This window comes from Phaethon aethereus (genome assembly GCF_964289735.1).
Source record: "Phaethon aethereus genome assembly, chromosome: Z".
In the NCBI taxonomy this organism is placed as follows: Eukaryota; Metazoa; Chordata; class Aves; order Phaethontiformes; family Phaethontidae; genus Phaethon; species Phaethon aethereus.
In genome coordinates, this window is record NC_138577.1 from 3,247,293 (window position 1) to 3,272,747 (window position 25,455).

At 46.8% G+C, this 25,455-nt stretch overlaps 1 protein-coding gene across 1 annotated transcript; it reads left to right on the forward strand.

The window, feature by feature from the left end:
- Positions 1-9,173: 9,173 nt before the first annotated feature.
- MEX3C (mex-3 RNA binding family member C) lies at positions 9,174-24,954 on the forward strand (the record flags this gene model as incomplete). The annotated part of the gene is made up of 2 exons (XM_082013772.1): positions 9,174-9,843; positions 23,729-24,954. 2 exons carry the CDS (start codon positions 9,174-9,176, stop codon positions 24,952-24,954), a joined length of 1,896 nt encoding a protein of 631 aa, XP_081869898.1.
- Between the last annotated feature and the right edge of the window lie 501 nt (positions 24,955-25,455).

The following is a 25,455-nucleotide window of genomic DNA, read 5'->3' on the forward strand; positions in this document are numbered from 1 at the left end:
AAGATGGGCTGAAAGGCCACCGAGTGTCTCAGCGCTACACCCGCAAGGACGTTGCTGCACAAGCTATGCCTGGGGGACCGGATCCGGACCCGTGTACCACATCTTGCAGAAGACAGCAAAAAGTCCCTTCTGATCCAATTTGGGAAAAAACTTTGTTCTGATCCTGTATCTTATATGGGATTGACCCGGGTCATGGGTCAATATAGCAGCTGGCGGGGGCAGAAACAATACCCAGAAGCTTCTCTGCTTTGCCAGCACATTAGCATCTCCAGGAGAAGACACCACCACCCCAAGCAAACCGGCTTCTGTACACAACCACGGGGCCCTGCCAGGCCCTATCTCCAGCCGCAACCAGCCTCGGATGTCTCCAGAAAAAAACAAAACAGGAAATCAAACTCATAAACCAAACCCAGCAAATACCCACTGATTGTGCACTGGGGGGAAAAAGTCCTCCCTGACCCTCGCAGGCTGCTGGCTGGAGCCCAAAATATCACAATTGATTGTAGTAGCTGTCAAGCCAGATGATTGTAATGGTCTCTTCTGACCTCAGAAATCTATTAAATATATTAGATAACAGCTGTTTCCATGCCAGGTGATGTCAAGACAACATCACTGCCCCAGGTCATTTGGATGGCCAAGAAAATGGCCTAAGGTCACTGTCTCTGCTTGGATGCTCGTCTGCCTGAAAGCAGAAAAAAACATTTTTTCTTCCTCAGTTGGCTCCAGTGTTGTCTCAGAGCCCCGAGAAGTCTCCAAAATAGGTGTTTTCATCAGTAGTGTGTGCTCAAATATATTTTCATCCCTGTATTCTGTATCAGGAAATCTTCTATATCATTTACATGGTAGACTAAAAGAAAGCTCGGGATAAATTAGACTGCCTGATAAATGTTCTTACCGGTGGGATATATTGGTTTGCCCAGGCTACACAGAAGGTGGGGGCAGCATTGCTAATCAAGCGCTTAAAATAGTCTCATCACTACACAAATGCGCAGAGCTGTGCTAAAACTCCATCTGAGCCGTATTTTTACCAAAACGGAGTTTGGCTCAGCACGGCCTCCAAGGAAGAGTCTCAGGAAAGTGGTTTCAACAAAACCTGGCAGATTTTGGCTGAAAAATCAAAAGCTGTTTTTTTTAATACCACCACCACCCCGCATCTTTAAGCCACAGTTGTTCTGGAGGTTGGCTGAAGCATCATGGAAAAAGGTATCTGCCTGTCCTACTGACCGCCTCATGCCCAGGCAGGCTACGTTAAGTGATGTGACTGTGGTTCTTTCACTTAAAAATCAAGCAGACAAATGCCCAGTCTGTGCATCTCCGGGACATCACTGGCCCTGCCACAAAAAACCTGCTGCTTTTCCTATCATGCCGAGGGTGAGAAAAAGAGAGAGAGGCATCGGAGCCCGCTGACCCTGCAGAGAGCTGCTGCCGCCCACACACGCTGCCAGCCCACGGGCCAGGGATGCCGGCAGTCGTGGAATCATAGTCTCACAGAACAGTTCGGGTTGGAAGGGTCCTTTCAAGACCATCCAGTCCAACCCCCTGCAGTGAGCAGGGACATCTGCAACCAGAGCAGGTTGCTCAGAGCCCCGTCTAGCCTGACCTGGGATGTTTCCAGGGATGGGGCATCGACCACCTCTCTGGGCAACCTGGGCCAGGGTTTCACCAGCCTCCTCATGAAAACTTTTTTCCTTAGATCTAGTCTCAATCTTCCCTCTTTTAGTTTAAAACCAGCACCCCTTGTACCCAGTCATCACCCCACGCTGGAGCAGCCTCCCATAATCACCAGAGTGCTGTTGCTTTCCTTGTGGGCAACAGTTCACTTCAAATCATCTCTTTTATTCACCTTTTTATGAACGCTTGCAGGGATGCATGTGTGTTTGCACATCTATCTGGAAAAGAGCATTTTTTTTTTCATAGCAATACCTGCATTTGCAAGCATTCAAACGTGGTTATTGCTTGCTACACCTTAATAAACCCTTTATATATAAAACCTTTAGCTGTCCAATACAAGAAAGGAAGCAATCCCAGGTGACAGAAATCACATCTACGATGCATAATCAACCTTAATAATCCATACACTTCATCAACGGATATTAATTTGTATATAAATAGATCTTCAGGTAAAAAAAAAAAGCACCCGCCGTTTATAAAAAAATCAACCCTCCACAGAGACACACACAAAAACCAGGCACAATTTCTCAACAGGTCCAAATGAGATGACGAGATGGAATAGTGCCAGCTGACTTACACAACATAAACGTTTTACCCCTGTTTTTCCACTGAAATCAATTGCAGGCTCTGATGTTACACAATTTATTTCCTTTTTATTTCTTTTCTTGCTTGGCTCTTTTAGTACAGTTTTGGTGCTACAGCCTTGCAGAAGGAAATCTGCAAGCTGAAGAATATGCAGCTATTTCACCTCTTTCTTTCCTACAAGAAACCATCTGCCTCCCAGGCATAATCCCAGTATACGCTTGCTAGGAAACCAGTTTGTTTGCTGGCTATCTAGTTGGATCCACAAAGAGAGGTGTTTGGCCAAATGTTTTTCATGTTTACACCAACATCCAGCCAGAATTACCCTTCTCTTTCCAGTGGAGCGGGTCTGGCTTTCAACCGGGGTATTTTTATTAAGGTCACTCATTAGCATTTCCCCAGGTACCTGCTACCTGCAGCTTTAGTCTCAAAAATGCAGAAGCCACACTGAGTTTAAAGTCTTTCCCAAACGCTCCAAAGAGCTCACTCCTCTTCATACCCACACAACATCTCTGAGAAGGCAAAAGCTCCCTGAAATTCTGCCTCTTTTCTGAAAGGAGTAGGAACAGTTTTCTCACTCTACAGGCTTCACAGCTCTTTAAGTTCATGCAGTTGCTGAACCTTCACTGCCAAAAGGATGCTGGAAAAGTCCGTGACTCGCATCCTTCCTCTGCTTTGCCCGTAGGTACCAGGTAGCATCATTCAACCCCCAAATTTTCAGATGCGCTCCTCTGTGTTTCCTCCAACGCTGACTCCAAAGGACTTCCCGGCTCCTCTGCACCCCTCTTCTACGATGGCCTGAAGCAAGGTGATGCTCAGAGCGTTACGTGTGGGGGCATTGCCTCTCACCCCAGCCAGCTCCCGTTGCCCCCCTAGAGCTCCGCCACCATCCTGCATATCCACATGGACAGAAACACCCACAAAAACACAAAACAGCACCAATGGCTTTATCCTGTTCCCCTCTCTGGCTGAGCAGGACACCAGCTCTGGAGCCCTCGGCACAGGAGAGACATGGACCTGCTGGAGCGGGGCCAGAGGAGGCCACAGCAACGCTCCGAGGGCTGGAACCCCTCTGCTGGGAGGACAGGCTGGGAGAGCTGGGGGTGCTCAGCCTGGAGCAGAGAAGGCTCCGGGGAGACCTTCCTGCAGCTGCCAGGGCTGAAAGGGGCTGAGGAGAAAGATGGGGACAGACTTTTTAGCAGGGCCTGTTGCGACAGGACAAGGGGTGATGGCTTTAAACTAAAAGGGGGCAGATTCAGACTGGATCTAAGGAAGAAATTTTTCATGAGGAGGCTGGTGAACCCCTGGCCCAGGTTGCCCAGAGAGGTAGTCGATGCCCCATCCCTGGAAACATCCCAGGTCAGGCTGGATGGGGCTCTGAGCAACCTGCTCTGGCTGCAGATGTCCCTGCTCACTCCAGGGGGGTTGGATTAAATGGCCTTGAAAGGTCCCTTCCAACCGAAACCATTCTGTGATTCTACGAAATGTATACATATATACACAATAGAGGTATATCTTCACCAGCTAGGCTGCCTTGATGTTTGCTAGCGATCCCACACTGGCTGGCACACCCACGCTCATGTCCCTGACCCATGGTCCCACTGCAGCCCTGGCACTCAGGCCCCCATACACACAGAAAAGAGGCCCTCACCCAGGAAATAATTAGAAATGGATTTTAATGGATTTTAGTGGGATTACGGCTGCTGGGTGTGATGATCATGCCAAGAAGGAATTGCATTTTCATCCTGGATCTCCACGCAATGATGGCAGGAACAGAACGAGCTGACACGGGCTTTATAGTCCTTCCAAGCCTTTGTTGAAGGTGCAATCAGTGTTGGGCTGCTCGAAGCACACCTGGCAGCCCTGAGCTCATAGCTTCCCCTTCCTTTCCTACACCGCAGAAATGTTTGTAGCCTCTGGCCGCCTCCTCCTCCTGCTAGTGAGATCTTGCCCTTGGCAGCTGGTGGGACTGGGGCTTTCTAACCTGAGTGTCCTTCCACTGCTGCCTGCCCTATGTGCATGCTGCAGCACTACCGAGAAAACAACCACCAAACTAGAGGAATGAAGGGGGGAAAATGGAGAAATCTGAAAAATGCATCAAGAATTTGGAAGAAGGGAGCAGGGAACCTTTTGTGAAGAGCAGCCAGAGATGGCACGTCGGGGCAAGGAGGTAAGAAAGTTAATAAATCCAGTCAAAAAGTAAAGTTCAGCTACACAGACACGGGATGGATTTTGACGCTCCACAGAAATTGGAGAAGAAACCTCTTTTCCCCCAGGAGTCACCTCTCATGGTTTGGAGGCCTCAGGCACACTGAGCACTGGTTTCAGACAGGCGGGTACAAGGTTAATTCTGAAAACAGCAAAATTGCTAGCAGGGCAAATACTCCATACCTCTGTATGGAGATAAACAACATCTGGGCAGATGTCATGAGGTTAACCTTCATCTTTGGGAAAGCAACATCCCGATTTAGTGGCTGGCACCAATGGATTTAGATCCAAGAGATTTTTTAAGTAAAAGCTTCTGGATGGGAATTAGTTTGATGCAAGTCTTAGTAGTGGAGGTGAAGGAAATGTTGCAGTGAGAGATCAAAGGGTATTTTAATTCCACTTCTACCCGGTGACTTAGGAAGGACAGAAAAACAATTCCTATTTAGCAAACAGAAAGCAAACCATTGTGAAAGAGCCTGATATCTGGTATGCAATCTGGAAACAACACAAAAATGCTGTCTACAAGTCACCATGATATCCAGAGAAGTGGAAATACAGCCACGCAAGGCCTCAGCCAGCCCACAAAGCTCTAGGCAACATGAGTGCAAAGTTTTGGCCAAAATACATGATGGGCAGAGCATAGAGGAGTAAGGGAGAGCAAGGAAAAGGTCTGGAGAACATCCACGGCTGTACAACCAACACTCAGCCTAACAAGAGTCTTTGGTTATTCTTCATGTGTTCCTCACTTGTTTCTCAACCAACAACAATGGGCAGAACTGGATTAAATCATGGAAACTTTGACAGAGTTCACCAGGAAAAAAAGGAGCTTTCAGGCCATGGAATCTAATTGCAGAACTTCACCCAGTTACCATGGCTGTAACCTAGTAATTCGTGTATAAATATCTTATAGACATCCATTATTCTTTAGGTCATCAAAAGTTGAAGACTTTACTGCTCCCCTTTAGTCTCATATTTAATACTCTTCACGATGTTTTTGCAAATGTTGCCAAAATAAATGTTCATTTATTTATCAGCTTTAGAAGGCTTCAAAAGCCATGACCAAATAGCAGAGCTTGTCTGCAGAGGACAACGTGACTGCCGTTTACTCCACTTACGAACAAGTCTTTAAAGTCACAAAGAAATACTATGTATCATGTACAGTTACGGTCCAGCTTCACTTTTTCCAACACGAAACAAGAGTTTCCTGCCACAGAGGGGAGACGCTGATGGATCAGAAAGAGGAGGATGGGGAAAGGAGTGAGCAGGGGGAGCGGCTGAACAGGTTCCGCTGGCTACCACCAAACCAGGGCACCCAGAAACACCCTCCAGCTCCTCGGCTTGGGCGAATGCCCCGGCTGCCTTGTGATGTTATTTTAGAGCAAGACCTACGAATGCATCAACTCCCTCTTTTTCCCGGCAGCACTCCCCTTCCCACGGGAAGAAAACCTGGGGGAACAGGCCAAAGGGAGCTGCCGAGCACTGCAACGTGTCTGGACAACGCAGAAATCAGCTCTGTTGGGCATATCATGGAAAAAATAAACCACCACAGAGAGGGAGCCTCTGGTTTCTCTTCTTTCCAACCTCGTTAGGAAATTGTCCTGTCTTGCCCTGCTTGTCCCCTCGCACTGTTGGATATCTCCCAAGCACCTGCAGGGAGTGTTTGAAAATACAACGTGGAAATGCCAGAACCCCCCAGAAAAGGTCCCTGCAGGTGTCCATACTCTCGGCACGTTAATGCATGGGGCTGGAGGAAGAGGCATCCCTTTGATGCTCCGAGATCTGCAGGCAAGCTGAACTGCCAAGTTCTTCTGCTTCGCATGCACGTGAAACCTCTGCCCTTCCCGCTCAGAGAAACACAAGAAAACCACATTTATTTCACCATCCCCATCCCCTTCCTTTCACATTACCTCTCTGCTTCACAAATAATTTTTTTTTTATTAAATCTGAAGTCCCCTAGAGCAGACAATGCCAGAAACTGAGGATTTTATGTTGAACAGAGGAGGGGTTTCAGGCTCCAGCCAGGAGGTCACTCTAGGACAGCAGGTCACCCAAGGCTGCGTGCACCCCCAAACCCCACACCTGTAAATACCTGTGCCGAACTAGAAGTGGGAGAGTTCCCACAGAACCTGACTTTAGATTTGAAAACAAATGCTACAGAACACCAGTTGTAACCTATAATGAAGTAGAAAGTAGAAGCATTTGAATTTGAGTGGGATTTATTAAGAAAACCGTAAGTGGTGGCATCGCACATGTTCCACATGGTATAAAAGTCCAACTGAGCCTTTCTCTACATCTGTTTTTATCAAAAAAAGAAAAAAAGCAGCAAGAACATAAAAGCCTGCGTGAGTCTTATCAACAGCTTGGGGTGGATTCATCCCTGCAGCAATGTCTCTATGTTCTCTCTTCCTCAACCCTACTTTCACCTCCCTCATAGCACAAGAACCTCTTCTTATCATAATTAACAATTTAAATTTATGGATTGTTTCAAGCCAATTACAGCAGTCCATTATAGGCAGTTTCACAAAGTTGCATTTATAATTCCAGTAATTTATGCTTGGAAACAAGTGTAAATGCACACTTGGATACAAAAGGGAAAAGGTTACTGGAGGTTTTCAAAATAATCAAAAGTTGTGGTTATCAGCAACGCTTTTGAAATATAACCTGAAGACTAATGGTGGTGTCGGGTAAGTCTTCACTGAGTATTTCTGTAGGTTAATGGAGCAAATGTGAGCAGGGGGAGTTAAAAGCCCCACTCACTGCACCCAGGGTTTTTGGCTGTTACCTCTGACCTGAAGCAGGAATGATGTTTTCTGTCCCCGTTGCTCAAAAAATACCTCCAATAACACTTTTTGTCTTGACCACGGGCTCCAGCGGGCAATTACCTAATCCTTGCTTTTACAGGTATTTTCCACTAGTAGACACCAGGGCTATTACGTTAATTTATCTCTTTGCTAGTTGAAAAGGGGAAATGAAGGCCCCCACTCATATAGAGCCTAGGGGGGTGCTGTGCCCCCAGGGCGGGTGCTGTGCCCCCAGCACAGTGACCTAGAGAGCATCTCCACGAAGGTCCAGGAGCTCTGTTTGGCTCTGACCTCTGAGGACAATTGTCAGCTCCCACTGATGGAGCGGTTGTAGCAAGGCAATTTGGATTTCAGTCTCACTGCGAGCAGCATTAACCCGAGTGCCAATTAGCACCCCCGGTGATTGCAATGACGTGGACATCTGGCCGTTGAGAACAATGTGTGCTGAGTACAACTGCTGCTGTCTGGAGAGCTTTTCCTCTGGTTCAGAACTAATTTCTTTTAAAATGTCTTCCACTCTGGCACCGTACAGGCTTTGCTGTGCTTAGTGGAGCCATCCTCCTTCTCCTGGACCCATCAGCCATCTGTAGCACCATAAATCGTAGAATCAGGGAATCATGCTCGTCTCTTGGAAATCTCCCCTTCCCTTGCCGTCGGTGCAGAAACTGATCCCTCCACTGCAGACCTCCGCCTTGCTACCCCACCTAAAGATCTACTGACCCTCTCGTATCTCATGGTTGTCTGCCAGCTCACAGCTACATGGTGAATACAGAGCTTTTCATCTCTGCCAGTCCATGCTCTGACCCTGACGTCTCCCTTTGCCAGCACTGGGAATGACACTGGCATTTCTAACCTAGACTGGGACCTTTCCCCAGAATTTTTCCTCAGCATAACGTCTTCAGGGAGTAGCTACCCAACCCCAATTCTTGCTCCAACGTTCATATTTCAACCATTTGCAGGTAGTTTTCCTCGACTATACCAAGAACAACCCTGCTCCGCTCACACCGACCCTGAAGGCTGCTGCTGAACGCCATTTTCTAGTCCGGTGTTGTGAAGGACCATGTCACCCTCTGCTTTGTGTTCCTCCCTGGCACGTGGAACAGGAGCCAGTGGTCTTCGCTTCAGGCCACCGCCACAGGCATGGAACAGCATCGCCGCCATCATGCCCTGAGGATCGTTCGCCCACCCTCTCCCCGCTCAGCATTTCACCTCAGTGTCAATTCATCCTTTCTCGTTTCTGACTCTTCACAGCCGCGTAATCACGTTTCCATACAAGTTTCTTCATGTTTTGCCAGATATTTTCCTCCCATGACTAGAACGTACGTACGCTACTAACTCGCGCGAGTTCCTGCATCAAAGAGCCTTCACCTCAGCGGGGAAGCACACGACAAAACACAGAGGAAGGCCAACACCCGTTAAAGGCTTCTGATTTTTTTTTTTTAATCTTTCCTGGGCTCGCAGCCGTTTCACCCGCGGCTGAGCGCAAGCCCAGCACGGCATGCGCGCTTCCTCCCGCAGCCCCCGCGAGCCGCAGCGGTTCCGCGGCCCAGCGGCTGAGGCAGGGCGAGGGGCAGGGCACGGGCCGCGGACGGCCGCCCGCCTCACGCCCCACCGGCCCCGCCCACCCCCGGGCCCGCCCAGGAACCGGCTCCGCCGCCCAATGGCGCGGCGGCGAGCGCGGGGCGGGGCCGCACCTCCTCCTCCTCCGCGTTCCCCGCCCCCCCGCCTCCCTGCCGCCGCCGCCGCCGCCGCCCGCGGCCGCCGCCGAGGGGAGCGCCATGGGACAAAAGGCGCGCTGAGGAGCGCGGCCCCAGCGCCCAGGCCGTGCCCGCCACGCTCGGTGCCCGCCGCGGTATGGCGGCCCCGCGCCGTTAGGCCCGGCCGGCCCGGCCCCGCAGCGCCTCCCCCGCCATGCCGAGCGGCAGCGCCGCCGCGGCCTCCCCCGCCGCCGAGCCAGCCGAGCCGCCGCGCCTCTCCCCTCCCCACCCGCCGCCGTCGCTGTTGCTGCTCCAGCAGCGCCTCGCCGGCCTCGGCCTCCGTGACCGCGGCCTGCCCGCCGCCGGCGGCGGAGGGGCGGCCCGGCGGCAAGCCCGGCGGCGGCGGGCGGGCTTGGTGCCGCCGCCCGACCCCCCCGGGGAGCCGGGGCCTGGCGGGGCGGAGGAGGAGGAGGAGGCGGTGGTGGCGGGGGACGAGGGAGACCTGGAGCTGGAGGAGGAGGAGGAGCTGCTGGCGGGGGAGGACGAGGAGGAGGAGGACCCGGCCGCGCTGCTGCTGCTCTCCTCGTCCTCCTCACCCTCCCAGCCGCTCCCGCTGCTGCCGGCGCTGGGCTCCGTCCTGCTCTCGCCCTCCTTCGATGCGCCCGAGGCGGCGGCGGCGGCCGGGGCGCTCTGCGGGGCGGACGATCCTCAGGGCATGATGGCGGCGATGCTGTCCCACGCCTACGGCGGCGGCCTGGGCGGCGGGGGAGCGGCGGCCCTGAACGGCGAGCAGGCGGCCCTGCTCCGCCGAAAGAGCGTCAACACCACCGAGTGCGTGCCCGTGCCCAGCTCCGAGCATGTGGCCGAGATCGTGGGTCGTCAGGGTGAGTGGGGGTCCGCGGCAGGGGGACACCCCCGGGCGGGGGGGGGCGGGCGGAGGTGCGCCGGGGCCTGGCCTGGGCTGCGGGGCAGGCCTCTCCCCACACAGTCCCGGGCCGTGCCCGCTCGCAGCCGGCCGGAGGGGCCCCCTCGCCTCGGTAGTAGCGTCGTGCCCCCCTGGAGCCTGCCTCTCCTCTCCCGAAGCTCGGTGTCCCCGCGGGGGGACAGGGTGCTGGCTGGGGCCCTGGCACCAGGCTGGCGCAGCCTGAGAAGCCAAGAGGCGAGAGCGAGCACTGGGCTCGCTCAGACCTTGGGGTTTTGTTAGCCTGAGCTGTGACACGTGGTGTAGAGTCTGCCATGTACAGGTAGGTGTTGGCACAGGCTTTGGTCTTCAGTGACACTGGGCCTGTGGTCTTCAGTAAGAAGCAGCGTTTCACCGTAGGAACTTTGGACCATGTTTTACAGAGACTTCTGGGTGAAGGACTTCAACTTCCTTGCCTTGCAGAGCAGGGTTTGGGCTGACACCGTTCCTACAGCTTTCCACGGCGCTCACCGAGACAATAGTGGGACCTCAGGAGCCAGTGAGATGGAGAAAGGAGCCACGTGCAGCCCTCTTCTGTGTGAAAGCCCTTGTCTGTCTGCTTGGGTTGTGGCTTCCTGTTGATCGCTATTGCTACACTCCATGGGTCTCTATTACGCCGTTAGGATAAGGTCATATCAGTGATGTCACATTTGGTTTTGGCCTTTCATGTGGTCTCTGGGGAGCGGTGCTTGGAGGAGTTAGAAAGACGACGTTTCACGCCAGCTTTCTGGCTGTGAACCCAATCTTAAAAGCACTTTTTATCTATCGAGAGAAGCACTGAGCAGTGTCAAGTGTAGGTGTGGAAACGCAGACAATGAAGTTGCTGCTCTCTTCCTCTTCCCTTTCTGTGTTTTTCTTTTTTGTTTTGGGGGTGGTGTGTCTCGTTTGCTGATCGGCTCTGATAACGAGCAGTTATTTTATTAATGTTGAGTGGTTTTATTAATGTCTCTACATCAGTGTGGCTTTTGTTTCAGGTTGGTGGGGGTTTTTTTGGGTATAGAAGAAATGGTAAAATCAGTCTAAATGCCCACAGCACCACCGATGGTTAGGCAGACTTTTGTTTTCTTTTCCTACGTTTATTTTAGGCTTTTAGCAGTCATGGGTGGGTTTTTTACTGGGTGTGTCAAAGAAGAACCAAAGGCCATGCTGCACAAATTGTTAGGTAGCTTTGTCTGATGCAGACAAGTTCATTCTGTTCAAGCAGACAATATCTTTTCCAAGAAATAGTGTTTGAATGTCTTGAGACTTTGCTCATGTGTCATTGGGGATGGCGAGGGGGGGGGTGTGTGTGTGGAAAACATTGCTATAGTCCTCTAATAGAGAAATGCAAACTAGTGGGCTTCAAGGACCGATTAGGCTGCTGTGTTTATTCTCCACCAGATCAGGATTGTTCTCTGTAGTATATCTTTCAGTGCTTTAAGTCACTTAAAAACAAGATAATGGAGTTTGCATGAAAATAGGATCATTGTTCCTGAAGAGTTCATTTGCTGCTTCTGCTTTTATTTCTTATCTGATGTCGCACTGTTTGGCTTGTGATAAAATATTTAGCCTCGGTGGGGAGGGATTGTGTCATAAAGAGAATTAGGGCTACAAAAGAGGAAGGAGTGGAAGGAGAGCTAAAAAAATTGTTACACAAAGGTTTCATGCAAGTATATTTGGTGAGGAAGTCCTTCAAAATTCTCATTCAAGGGAGACAGCGTAGAGACCGACTTACGTAAGTTGTATTAGTTCCACTAAATATTTGTCAAATTTCTGAGGAATACTAGTCCTTACATCTCCTTTTATGGCCCAGAGCTGTGCCAGCTCATCGCATGGGCTAGAGGCTCTTGCTGTCTCACCCACCTGCTTTGCATGTGTCTGCTGTAGCCCAGCAAGGTGTCATCAGCTGTAGTGCAGCTTGGTCTACCACGAGCAAGGCTGGCCTGAGCCGCATCCTTCACCGAGCGTTCTGCTCTCTCTGAAAATGAAGATGCTGCATATTTTCTTCCTAGCAGACATCGTAACCAGCTGGTTCCATTGTCTTGAACGGATTCAGCTTAAGTTTTATGCCAGACTTCTCTGTGCTGTAATACTTTAACATATAATTATGTAAGGGTGATGCAATTGGAATGTTACTTCTGATGGATTTTCAGAAAGGTTAAGTTTATATTCTTTCTATTGCTGTTTTTGTGAGGTATAAAAAGAACTTGAAATGTCTGCAACCCAAAAACATCAGCTCTGAAATACCAGGAATGCTGAGTTTGATCTAGGCTTTGCTGGAGGCCTCGCTGCTGTGTCTGAAAGCATGTTTATTGTAAGCCCTAACCCCCTAACTGAAAGACTAACCATAACCAAAATTCCATGGTATTCTTTATCCAAATTTAATTTTTTTCAGAGGAAGAGCATTTCTAGACACTGTTTATCAGACCAAAGGAGCCCCTGATTCCCAAGAGAGCTGTAAGCAAGCAAAAACCTTATGATGCTTGCATTTAACATTTTTTTCAATAATGTACAGGTTTCAGAACTAAATATAGCACTTGAGGCAGTGAAGTGGTGCTTCCACAGCCCCACTGTAGGTCGCTGTATTGCAGGTTCTCATGTGGGTAGCTGCGTTTACCAAATCTGTGCTGGTAGCTGTGCACAGATGTGGGATGTCGCAGCTAGAGAAGGTGTGGAGTGCCTGAAATGTGCCTTGTGGTTGATGGTTTTCCTGTGAAGCTACAGTGGAGGCTGCTGGGTTACTGTGACAGTAGTTTAATGTGTTGCTGCTGGAAGCATTTACATCACTGGAAAAGTAAGATTTTTTTTTTTTTAATGAATAGTAGGTGTTCCTTCTTTAAAAAAAAGAAGTCCTGTAGTATTTCTGAAACCTGGTTTTTTGTGCTTTTTTGGTTGTTTTTTCTTTTTTACATTTTAAATGTTCTAAACCTTTTTTTATTCACCCTTACCCCCCAAAAACGAAGCTGACAGACACTGGTTTGGGTAGTGTAATAAAATTCCTTGTAGTCTTTGAAGTGGAAGAATCTCAAAGGTGAACAACAAAGGGAAAGATATTTGTATCCTTTTATTCTTGTTAAGGCATGTGACTGGGAGCCAGGAAAACTAGATTCCATTCATGGCATTGTACAGGCTTCCTGTATGAATTTGAACTAGCTGTTGAATCCAACCTTCAGTAAGTTGGCCAGTCATCATGCTGATCAGAAAAGTGACTTCCTTTGCTGTCAGCAGCTAAAAATCCTGCATGCACAAAGCTACATTAGTTTCAAAAAAAAAGTTAAAGTTGGAAAAAGTGCTCTTGAGAAGTGGTAGCAAGAAAGCTGCATTGCCAGGGAGGTGACCTTGTTTGCCTGAGAAAAGCTGGCATAGGGCGTATACCCAAAATTATATAAGCATGGATACATGCTTATATATGTATAAAAAAACTTCTGGAGATCTAACTTGGGAGGTTTTGTTTTAATCTCTAAATCATGTGAAGGACTTGCAGAAGTCTGCTGTGCATCACCTGGGAACTGTTTCCCATACATAAAGCTGGTGATGGTGATTTTCTGTGACAATCCTGACATGGCCTGGTGGGCCTTGAGGAGGATTTGACAAGTTTACCTGGAGTCTCCAGTGCCCCTGCTACTTTTTTTTTTTACTACACTAAAAAAAGACATGTTTCAACACTAAAAGCTCTTTTGAGTAATGCAAAAAGAGGGGTCGTGTCTGAAGACATGAACAGAAAACCTGAAAGATGCTGGAAGGGCCAAAAGCATCTCTTGTAGAGAGATGCTTCATCCTTGACTATATTAACCGTCTTCAGATAATGATTGTTGGAATATATTTGCTAATGCATTCCAGTGCTGTGACTATCCAAGTAACATGATTTTCCAAGCATTTATATCCTCGATAAAGCTGACAGTGGGGGGGGTCTCCCTAAGATCGCTTGAGTTGGAGCTACTTAACTCTAAAGCCTGATGCTTCTCTTTCTTCAGTAAGAATAGTTTGGATGATGGCTACATAACTTGAAATGGGCAGGGCAGTCTCCAAACCCCAGATGAGTAAGAGGAGGAGGAATGATATCATCCCATTTCACTGATTAAATCGATAATGACAAATCTGCTTTGCATGAGACGGCCTTGCAACTAAAATAACATTTTTATGCATATTTCATGATCTTGGACTTCTTTTTGCTCTTTGCTTTTGAATGTGGGCTCTTGAGGAAATTATTACTTTGCTTAAAATAGTCCTGTAACTTGAAACAAAAATAATTCTGATAAGTTGGTGGCTGATAACTATCTGGCATAGCTGAACAGCCAAATAAAAACAATAGCTATCACTCTCGGAGAGTAGAAGCAGTATGCTAAAACAATCCTGGAGCAAATGCTTGTGCTAGCTGAGTACTGTACATAGATGTCTGTCCTATGACAAGGATGATTATAATCCTTTGAAAAAGAAATACATGTGTGGTTTTATGTCTTGATGTGTTGTGATAATACTGTTACTGAATTACTGGCAATACTTACGTAGCCCTGACTTGTTATTAACTGCTGACCTGTAAAATAGTCAGCATGAGCACAGATAACTAGTCTGAATTACATACTGTGTTTCTTTTTTAAAACTGAATGCTTAAGGTTTCCACTCTCAAGAATAAGTTTAATCTGCATGACTGAAGTCATCACATATCACTGTGCCAGTTGATTGTCACAGACAACAAAGACCACAGGTTCTGCTAACTTACTTCAAGTGAAAGCTGACAAGGCAGTTAGACTTGAAGGTTTTTTTTGCATCTTCTGTAACAAGCAGGTTATTAAATGCTATATTAAATGGTTTGTTCTAAAGCCAGAAAGAAAACTTGAGCTATTTGTTGAAATCCAATATAAAGGCTATTTTTCTGAGAAGCCGAAGTCTCATAGTTTTTGGAGCCTGGAGCTCCAGGAACTGAAACGTGAGCATACCATGGCCTGGCACAGTCTGAAACCGCTGCTGGAGTGTCAGTGGCCTATTGCTCTGGTACTGTGTTAACAAACATAATTTCAGTTCTGCTATTTGTCATTTGTGCTATGCAAAGATCCAACTCGGGTTGCAAAGTGTGTCAGAAGGGTGCAGGTTCTCCAGCTGGGATCGTAAATCTTCAGTCATAAATGCTGCTCTTGTCTGGCGTGTTAGGTGGGAAGCACACCGAACACGGTGCACACTCGAGAGATTTTTCTCTTTGTGCAGTCTGGCAGAAATTCTTTAGATTTTAACGTATGAATACCAGAAGTGAATACCTGCATAAGTAAGACTTTTGGATGAAACTGAAATTAAAATGCTAAAAATCTTCTGACACAAAATGCTAATTTCTAATCTTCTGGTCCTTTCGTTTTGCTTGTAAAATTGCTGTGTTCTAAAAGAGTATGTTTTTTTTAAGTTTCTAACATACACATACAAAAGAAACCTGATTAATGTGCTTCCAAACGGCACTAGGTTAACCTGTCTGTGGCATGAGAAAACTGTGATGAATTTTTTTTTAAGCTGTTAGTAAAAAGAGCAGATGTTGTGCGTTTCCCTGTCTTAGCCCCCATTTACCCTCTCTTCTAGTACACTGTGGTCTGAATTTCTGGAGGAGAAACTTTGTTCTAAACAAAGTGTTAGATATCTCTAAGATCTCAAATTTGGTTTTGATGCAATACCTCCACCCCACAGGGCCAATTTCCCATTCCAGGCAAAAAATTTAACAGGAATAGGTTTGCAAACTTGCTGTAACAAAAAAAAAAAAAAAGCTGCTGAGCACTAGAACATTTTTTAACAAAGAAAGGCCAAAAAGCTCTAAATCAAGCATTTGTTTCCAATTTCAGTTACTCTTTAGGAATGTCTTCCTTTTCTCTCTCTTTCAGGTATTCCTTTAAATTCGTGAGATCTTGCCAGCATACAAGATCTCAGTTTCCTTCACTGGTGTGAGTCAGTAGTTCTGTGGTCTGCACCAAGTTCTCTGCTCCTTTGAACAAAGCCACAGTATCTCTTACTTTTTACCTTCTAGTTCATTTTACATTTGACAGTATACTGTGGAATTTTGTGTATAAATACACAGCTATAGCAACGTTTTTGAATTGGGGATTTGGTGTAGATAAAGGTTTGCACAGGTTTTTTGCAATCTTCTGTTTTTTGGCCATCTTGGCATGCCGTGTGGCACGTTGAGTGATGGTTGCTTTTAATATCCTCCTTGTACAGGTCAGCTTTCCCAACACTGTTGCTCACACCAATCTGTTTCATTCACTAGATCAATGTTCGTAATGAAAACTACTTTTTTCCTGTAGCTATTTTATTTGTTGGTCATAATCCCTCTCTTATAACTTTTCTACTACTGTATCTTTCTAATTTTGCTCAGCAGCCGCTACCTTAGTCCTGGTGCTACAGGAGTGCAAGTAATTAATAATAGAAGTTGCTGCCCTCTGGCTCTTCTGCTGCATGTAACTTGTTTACTGAGTTGCCATCTGTCTTGGGAATTGGACTGTTCCTCTGCCGGTGAGATTGCTGATTTGATAGATTGTCCCAGCGTGACATATAGAAGGAAACAGTGTGCAGGCTGAGTACTTCATTTGGTGCTGGACTAATATGTAAATTGATTGATAAATTGATACATACCTAAGAAATCTTTAAGAAAGAGTTTGTACACAGTTCTTGAACCAGGGCTTTTCTTTTCCACAAGAGGGAAATGTCCCCAAGAGCTTGTGAACAGCCTTTTCTTGGGAAGCTTGCTCAGCAGCATCAGAGACTCCATAAAGCCCCCCTCTTCCCATCCGTTAGCTTGGCAGCAATCGCGCCAAACAAAGTCCTGCTCCCTGTCATCTGGCACAGCCAAGTGGTTGACCATGATTCCTTGGCTCTGGGTTAAAGTACTTGAGATCTCCAGGTTGTCCTTCCTGGTACCTAAGCAAGCCCAAGCACCAGCTTGAAGTGCTGGTCTGGAAAGTATCTCATCTAAAAACCCTTCTGCAGTTCCAGATGGATGATAAGTCACGTGTCACCTTAGCATTTGTACATGTAAAAAAAACAAAGCGAAGTAAGTGGTCATTTGCTCCTCAGAAATGGGTGAGCATGATGGAATTACGATGGGAGCAGTCTCACACTATATATAGCGTGAGTCACACGGAAATGTTCCACAGGCAGGCACAGGGGTTTGGTAACTGCAGCGTAACTAAAAGCCTTTGGTTGCAGTGGTAAGTTAATGAGGGGGTCAGAAGGCAGGCAAAAGTGTCTTTGGTAGAAAATGCTCTAATTCTTATTTTTTTCTTGAAAGACTTGTATGTCATCTTTCCTTCTCTTGGAATAACTTTATCAGAGTGGCTGTCAGTTGAGTGTTTTCTTTCTCCTCTGTGCTACTCACTAATTTACCTACTTGTAGCATTGCTTAATTGTAGTGTCATTATAGTTAGAAGTGAAAGATGGTTATTGCCCGTGTACAGCACTCCTGAGGTACAGTTGTGGTCTGAACCCATTAAGACAGCCACACTCCAGAGCAGAGCGCCAGAACTTTGTTCCCAAGTTTTGGGTTGTAATGGTATCAGTATTGCATTTTTGGATCGTAAATTTGAGAAGAAACTCTGCTTGATGGGTTCTGACTATGAAGCATCCCTACTGTGATAAAGGGAATATTTCATCTAAAAAACACAACCTGATGAAGAGCGGGAGCACAGGCTAGTGCTTGGGTAGCCTGCAGGAAAAGCCTTTGCCCAAGGACATTAATCTTACAACTCTACATGTGTGCTTTGAGTGGCCACCTCCAAGGAACCACAGCTTGGGTACCACCAGGGAGGAGATTGCTTTGGTTTATTATGTGAACAAAACAGCTGTTGCTTAGTCTGTGTACATCCATGTCCCCATTTAAGCAGTTAGCCTGCTCCTCTCTTTGGGGACCGTCATCTTCTGTTTCCAAACCTGCCAGCGACCTGCCTCGTGAGCTTGAGCAAATCCCAGCTGCAAGCTGTGCCCGTCGCTTGGTATATTCATATCTGTTAGCTCTCTGGCATGTATCGTGTCTAGCTGTCACACGGGAGCCCTAATCTTAGTGGCTAATTAACCCAAATAGTGATCAGACTGTTATCTGTACTGTAGAATGCTAATGGGGAGCTCTTAAAGCTGTTGGTGGTTGGTCTAGTCCCATCTTCAGGATGTGCTCTGTGATGAGGGGTGTCGCAGCTTACCTCTGGCTGTAGAGAAAGTTGCATAAAAATAAATGAAAACTTGCTTTCAAAAAATTCTATTTGATAACTATTATCCAAGTTTAGGCTGTCTCTCAAAATTGTTTAAAAATAAAATTTAAAAGCAATATTTTTACAGCCTTCGTTCCTAAAATCAAAATGCTGGAGGAGTGATAAATAGCTGCCTGAGTACATAGATCTATGTTTTTGTGCAGATCAGCATCTTTTGCAAGTGCGGAGAAATTACTTTCTTCGTCTTCCTTGCATCAACTAACTATATTCAACAGCCAGTTGAAAAAAAAATAGTCAGGAGTTGGAATTTTCCAGTCCATGAATTAAAACAAGGTGTGAGATGAATGAATTGATCTTAAGGGAAAGGCGATAGTAACCAGAGTCGGTCTATCAACTGACTAGACAACAGGTAGTATTTCATATGACTTTAATAACCCAGTGAAGTTCCAAAAATGTGCTGGTCTTAATTTCGTTTGTGTAGCCAGCCTGCTTAAGGAGGTTTAGCAATTAAAAATTTAGAATAGGATTTCATTTTCTGTCCCAATGCAGTTTCATTTCCGCTTAATAAATGGGGCATACATCAGTTTTCTACTGTATAATTGCAAACTGCATAGGTACTTTTAGCCATGTCACAACCGAGAGGAAGCACTCCTGTGTTTAAGCAAAAGAATGCAGCTTGTACCACCGGTGGGAATGAACTCTTCTGAAAGATGTGTAGAGCAGTCATTCTTAATGAAGTAGATGAATTTTTCTTTGTTAATCAGGTGGGCAGCATAGCAGACCTAGCAGCCGTTGGCCTTACGGTACATCCAGTGTTTCAGTCTCTGCAAATCCTTTGTTACCTTAGCTGCAGGAGTTCTCACTTTCCAATTAAAAGCTTGTGGCAACCTAGCAATGAAATAAGGGCTGTGCCAGCTTAACAGACTCTACCTTTAAAGCTGTGTCCATACACAACAGTTTCAGGTTCACAGAAAACAAATCCCTGTGCACTCCCCGCTCTCCTTGGCATGCCTGGAAATGCTGTGCTATCCCCTGCGGGGGCTTCCCAGACCCTGCCTTTACTTTCTAGGCAAGAAATTAGCCATGGTTCTACTAGCAGCTTATGGTTCCAGGTTTGATGTCGCTAATTATTCTGTTGCCTCCTTACTTGGTGTCAGCATATTACAAAATCAGTGGTCAGAGTGCTAAAGACCGTATTTAGGGTGGAGGCTGTAATACAGTATTGCCTTTCATCAGATAATGGCAAAGCTACTGAAAAATATAATTTCTCTTTAGTGCTAGCAAGCTGTGGAGGCCAGTCTGTGCGATCGCTGTGCCCACAGTTGCACTGCGACCGATTCAGAGGATGCCAGGTTTGGTCAGGGCTGCTCATCAGCCCTGCCTGCTGCGTAAGGGCTGAGTTGGTGCTAACGCAATTTCACCCTGCTTGCTGCTCGTAACAGCCCAGGCAGTACTGGTGTCTTCCCACAGGATTTGTGTGTCTAAAGAGCTGCAGGAGGTTCTCAGTTTTGACCGCCTATAGCTAAGTACTTGTCAGGAGCAGGGTCACAGAGGAAACTCATATTGTCATTTGATTGTGGTTCACAGGGACTGCTTGCTGAATTTTTACCTACCATAACTTCCAGGCTTCTGTTTATCTAAACTTTTTTCAGTTGGTTCGTGGTTTTTTCCCCCAAAGCCCTATGTAAGTGGGGAGGCGAGGTTAAACAGATATCATGGTAAGAAGGTTGGGGTTCCCGTGCGTGCCTGAACTCCAGTTTCACAACGCTTGGCAAGAGCTGCAGGAGGAATGTGGGCATGAGGTGTGTGTCCCTGCTTTGACAGGCTGCATTTTGCTAATGTTGATACTGAGAAGCACGAAAGACTCCCTTTCCTTGGTGTAGCTGTTCAGAAGAGACCACGCAACAAAGGGACCCTCATCTGTAAATCGATCCTTGTCCCCTTCCCAGTGTGTGGCACTGAGGTGAACTCAGCAGAAGAAACAAACGGGGGGAAGGATCCATTTCTCCTGGACTACCACCATGGCTGTGCAGAGGAGTCTGTGGGATGCTTTTTCAGGTGGTTCTTGGCTCACGGCAGCAGGTCAGCTGGTGTGGTGCAAGGCAGGCATGCACAGGGTTCCTCCACAGGGTTCCCGCTGCAGTCGCCTGGCTCTTACAGCTCTGTTGGGGAGTTTCCCTCACGGAGTAAATAGCCTGAGACTGGGTTTGATGTACCTCCTCCTGTTTGTGATGATGAAAGGTGAACGTTGGAGTGAAGGCTGAGCTGTCTGTTGCTTGACACTCACTTCAAGAGGAAAAGAAATAATGTGTCTTCCTATCACCTTTTTTTAATAAAGAAGTATTTGATTATTTAAAATTGGTAGTGTATGAGGTAAACAATTTCTTTAGAGCTACCCTTAAGTTTCTTGGGGAGTATAATGTTCACAGTGTGTTTAGAATGGTCACTAAAATAATCCTCTTAAAGGAAAAACAGGGAGGAGGCTTGAGAAGAGTGATACAAATCTGCTAGCACAGAATGAACACTACGTACAGGGCTTGGTACGGGCTTGGCTCCTCATCGGGTGCCTGGGCAGGCAAGTACTAAGTCTTGGCCTAAACAAAAGCAAAAGTAAAGGTCTTTGCTTTTAAGTATGTCAGTATATACTTGTGGCTGAGTGTGCTGTTTAGCAATGCTTATACCGCTGAACCAAGTACAGTGACTTGTATTGAGTAGACTTCCATTATCATACCAAAACTAAAATTACTTTGAAAGGTTTGATTAAATTGGATTTCTAGTCTAGAAGTCCCCTCATCAGGCTTCTTTAATCTCCGTAGTTCAAAATCTTGGATACAGTAATCTGATGATTTATTGCAAAAGTGTGGGGCGGTGTATGTTTTTTTTTCCTTTGTCTTTCTGTGTTTAAGCTCAGGAGGTTGGGAAACTTCTTGATTCATCTCTTGGCCACATGACTTCATAGCTGGCTGACTTATTGTCATCGTGGCTGCAGCGCCTCTGGATGCTGTGGGTTGTCGGAGAGGGGATGGAATCAGCCGTGCTTCATATTGTCGCCTCGGTAGTGACTAATGGAGGAGGGTGGGAAACCAGAGCAGCTGAGTAAAAGCAAATAGAAAGATCATCCTGCTGGGGTGGTGTGATGGACCACTGACCTTGTGTTTTGACATGACTGACTGTTGTGGGGTTTTCCAGCATTCCTTGCAGACAAAACCCAGCGGGTATCGACTGACTCATTCAGAAATGTTGGGGTTTGTATGTGGTGACTTTCTTTGGTTCTTTCTAACTTTCCAGATAAAGTTTGAGAGTTGACCTTGACGGTCTGTGGAGTCAGCTTTCCATTCAAGCCAGCTTTCCAATGTTTAAAAGTCTTGTTCTATCGCTCCATGGAGTTGAGGCAACGTTCAGCCTCTGCTTTCTAGGTATGTGACTCATACCTTAAAAGAAAAGCTCTGCCCACCTTGGTCTGTGCCATTCTGCAGCCTAAGGAAGAAAGGCGAGAAGGCTTTTCTTCACACCGGAGTGGTTTGGAAATGTGACTCTGGCAAAGCGATCTCTGGGAGATCTATATATACTAGAATTATATATATAGAACTATATATACTTGGGTGAAATGGAGTAAATTAAAGTAATTTGAGTAAACTGGAGGATAACTTATGTGCATCAGGAGGCAGACTTTAGGTTTAGATGTTCCAGTAAAGAGGGCTTGATTGGTGTGAAAACTTCAGCAGCACTGTTTTGGGGATCCTTGTGGGTTTAAGGTTTGGGCCCACCATCTTTTCTGAGTAACTGTGAAAGAATGGGAAGCAGGAATGGGAAGTAAGAGCGGGAGAAACACAAATGAAGAGATGGAGGGAGTAGAGGCAAATTGCCGAAGTGAGGTTCTGCTGTCTGTCACAGAACCACAGCACCAGCAGGGAAGTGGTGTGGCTTCAGAGTAGCTTTGCGATTTCATAAGGCATCTCATGCCTGTGTGTTTGCTTTTTTTATCTAGTAGAGCACTGGTGCCCTTCTCTGTGAGCTGTAGTGGGAGGTTGAGGAGAATGGGTTTATCTCCTGCAGGTGCTTGCTCTTCTGGCCAAACTACTTGTTCAGTTCTTGGGTCTGCATCCCCTCCTTTATGCAGATCTGCCTGTGCCTTGCTCCCTCCCTTGCCGGGAGCCCTCCTGCGCTCCTCCGTGCGTGTTCTCGGAGGCCTTACCTCTACCAGAGCCCTCCTGATGAGCTGTTGGAGATGATGAACTTCCTCTCCAGCTGTGTTCTGGAAACAAAGGGCTGTTGTGTTCAGCCTTTGTGCAGGGGCCCTGCAAGAAGAGGCTCTTCCTTCCCTCTATTCCAACCAGCGTCTGCATATTTGCTCTTTCGTATATTAGTAGATGGGCCTGAATAGAGTGCATCTTTGAGTGGCTTTTGAACTGTAAAATAGTTACTGCTAGTGGTACCTCATGTTTCGTCAGTCCCTTGCACCCTATGTCAAGAGGCCATTTCGTGTACCCAGCCAGTTACGAGATACTTAAACTAAATGTGGAAAATAGGAACAAATTTCATTCTGCAAGTGAAATGATGCTTAAAATGCTTGGTCTGCAAATGTTGCTTATAGCTAGTTGTTTCAAGATGAGGCTTGCTATAAAATGACGTTGACTGCGACATGCTTTTGAATTTGTTTTAATATAGGCTAAATTCAGTTAAGAGCAAATCCAGTAGACTGTCTTGCATGTCATGGACCTACTTGTCTCTCTTAATTTTGCACTGCCTGCTTTTCTGGTCCGGTGATGGGTAAAAGGTGCTTCTGTATGCACCGTGCCAAAATGCCTTAAGCATCTTAGGGAAGAGCCTGCCGCCACTGTGTCCTAGCAAACTTTATAATTCAGTGCCCAGAAATTAAGACAAATGTTCCATTAACTTCTTGCTTCTCTTTCAGACTATATTTACGCAGTTAATGAGAGAAATTCCACACAGGCACATAATACTACATAGTAAACCTGATTTACATGCAATAAACTGCTTGAACTCCTACTTGACATTTCAAGGAGTGGCTCCTTCATCCCACAGGGAAGAGTAAGGTTTAAGTAACACTTATTGATAACAGGAAGCAAACGAAGAGGTCTCAGTAAATCAATCATTTTCTCTATATCCTACACACGTTGTGATACAGACCCTTCTCTCACTTGTAAATGTTTGATTTGCTTTTAGGTCATGCTTCTCAGTGAAAGGCTAGCGTATCAGCAGAGTTTTATGTGTCTGTATGCATGAGCATTTACTCCTTTTTGCAGGATCTTAGAAATAACTGAAGGATACCCAATCAATGGAAAAAATACAGACCAACAGCATTTATGGGATAATCGAGAACGTGGCTGTCATAGAGAAAAAGCCATTCACATTGATTCACTGTCTGATAGCAATTGAGGCTACGATGGGCTAAAGCGGCTCCAAAAACGTTGCTAAAATAGTTTGTGGCTGCAAGTGTCAGAGGTCTGTTTGGAAATAATAGGTAGAAGTTGTTACCGCTTTCTCTAGTGTGGGTTGCAGAGAGAAAAACAGCTGCTTCTGGTTTCACCCTACAGTTTCAAGAAACTCTCAAACAGCTTAAAATAGGTGGCTTTCTTGTGGCTTTCTAAACTTAGATGTCTTGCTAAACTTGCATGTGTTTCCTTTAAACAGGTTGCAAAATAAAAGCACTAAGGGCCAAGACAAACACTTACATTAAGACCCCTGTTCGTGGAGAAGAACCCATCTTTGTTGTCACTGGACGAAAAGAGGACGTAGCCATGGCCAAAAGGGAAATTCTCTCAGCTGCTGAACACTTTTCCATGATCAGAGCATCACGCAACAAGAACGGTCCTGCCCTGGGAGGCTTGCCATGTACCCCCAACCTGCCAGGTCAGACAACAGTCCAAGTCAGGGTGCCTTACCGTGTAGTTGGGCTAGTGGTTGGACCGAAAGGAGCTACAATCAAAAGAATTCAGCAGCAGACCCATACCTACATAGTCACTCCCAGCAGAGACAAGGAGCCTGTCTTCGAAGTTACAGGAATGCCCGAAAACGTCGACCGCGCGCGCGAGGAGATTGAGATGCATATAGCCATGCGTACCGGGAACTACATTGAGCTGAACGAAGAGAACGATTTCCATTACAACGGTACAGATGTGAGCTTTGAAGGAGGCACTCTCGGGTCTGCGTGGCTTGCTTCTAATCCTGTCCCTCCTAGCCGCACCAGAATGATTTCTAATTATAGAAATGACAGCTCCAGCTCCTTGGGAAGTGGCTCCACAGATTCCTATTTTGGAAGCAATAGATTGGCTGACTTCAGCCCAACGAGTCCATTCAGCACAGGCAACTTCTGGTTTGGAGAAACGCTGCCTTCAGTGGGCACAGAAGACCTTGCGGTCGACTCTCCGGCGTACGACTCCTTACCGACGCCTTCCCAAACCATTTGGACTCCTTTTGAACCTGTAAACCCTCTCTCCGGCTTTGGTGGCGACCCTGCTAGTAATGCCAAGCCTCATCGCCGAGGGAGCCAGCCATCTACTCCTCGCCTGTCACCCACATTTCCAGAAAGTCTGGATCACCCACTGGCTAGGAGAGTGAGGAGTGACCCACCTAGCACCGGCCACCAAGCCGGCCTCCCCATATACATCCCCGCTTTCTCCAACGGTACCAACAGCTATTCCTCTTCCAACGGCGGCTCCACGTCCAGCTCGCCCCCCGAGTCGAGACGGAAGCACGACTGCGTGATCTGCTTCGAGAGCGAAGTCATTGCGGCCCTGGTCCCCTGTGGCCACAATCTCTTCTGCATGGAGTGTGCCAACAAAATCTGTGAAAAGGAAACGCCATCGTGTCCCGTTTGCCAGACAGCTGTTACTCAGGCAATCCAAATTCACTCTTAAATATATATGGATATTATTATATATGGACTTTTTAAAACTCTTAAAGGCATGGGTGTAATGGTACCCTCTAGTAAACTTCCTAATGAATTCTGACTGTTGGGCTTTCTTGGGGTTAGGCTGAAGTTGTTAATAAATTTCTACTTTCCAAAAGGCTGCTATGGTAACACTAAACCTAGGTGGTCTCTGTCCGGATCGGTGTCAGCAGATGGCATGTTTAGCGGAGGCATCTGCTGTGACGTTATGGCACAGTGAGGGGAAGTTTTGATCAATTACACAACTGCAAAACAAATTTTACAGGCTTTCTAAAGGATCTCTGTTAAGCGCTTTGACTTCTGTGTGCTGGCAGCAATGAACCTCGTCGCCTGAACGCAGAAGTACTCGTCTGCCATGGAGGGTTTGTGGCATTATCAATATATCAAACAACACTTCCAATGCTGCCTTCTTTACACTGCCAGTTTTGAAAAACAGGTTTGGGGAAATTTTTTTTTTGCTTTGTGCAAC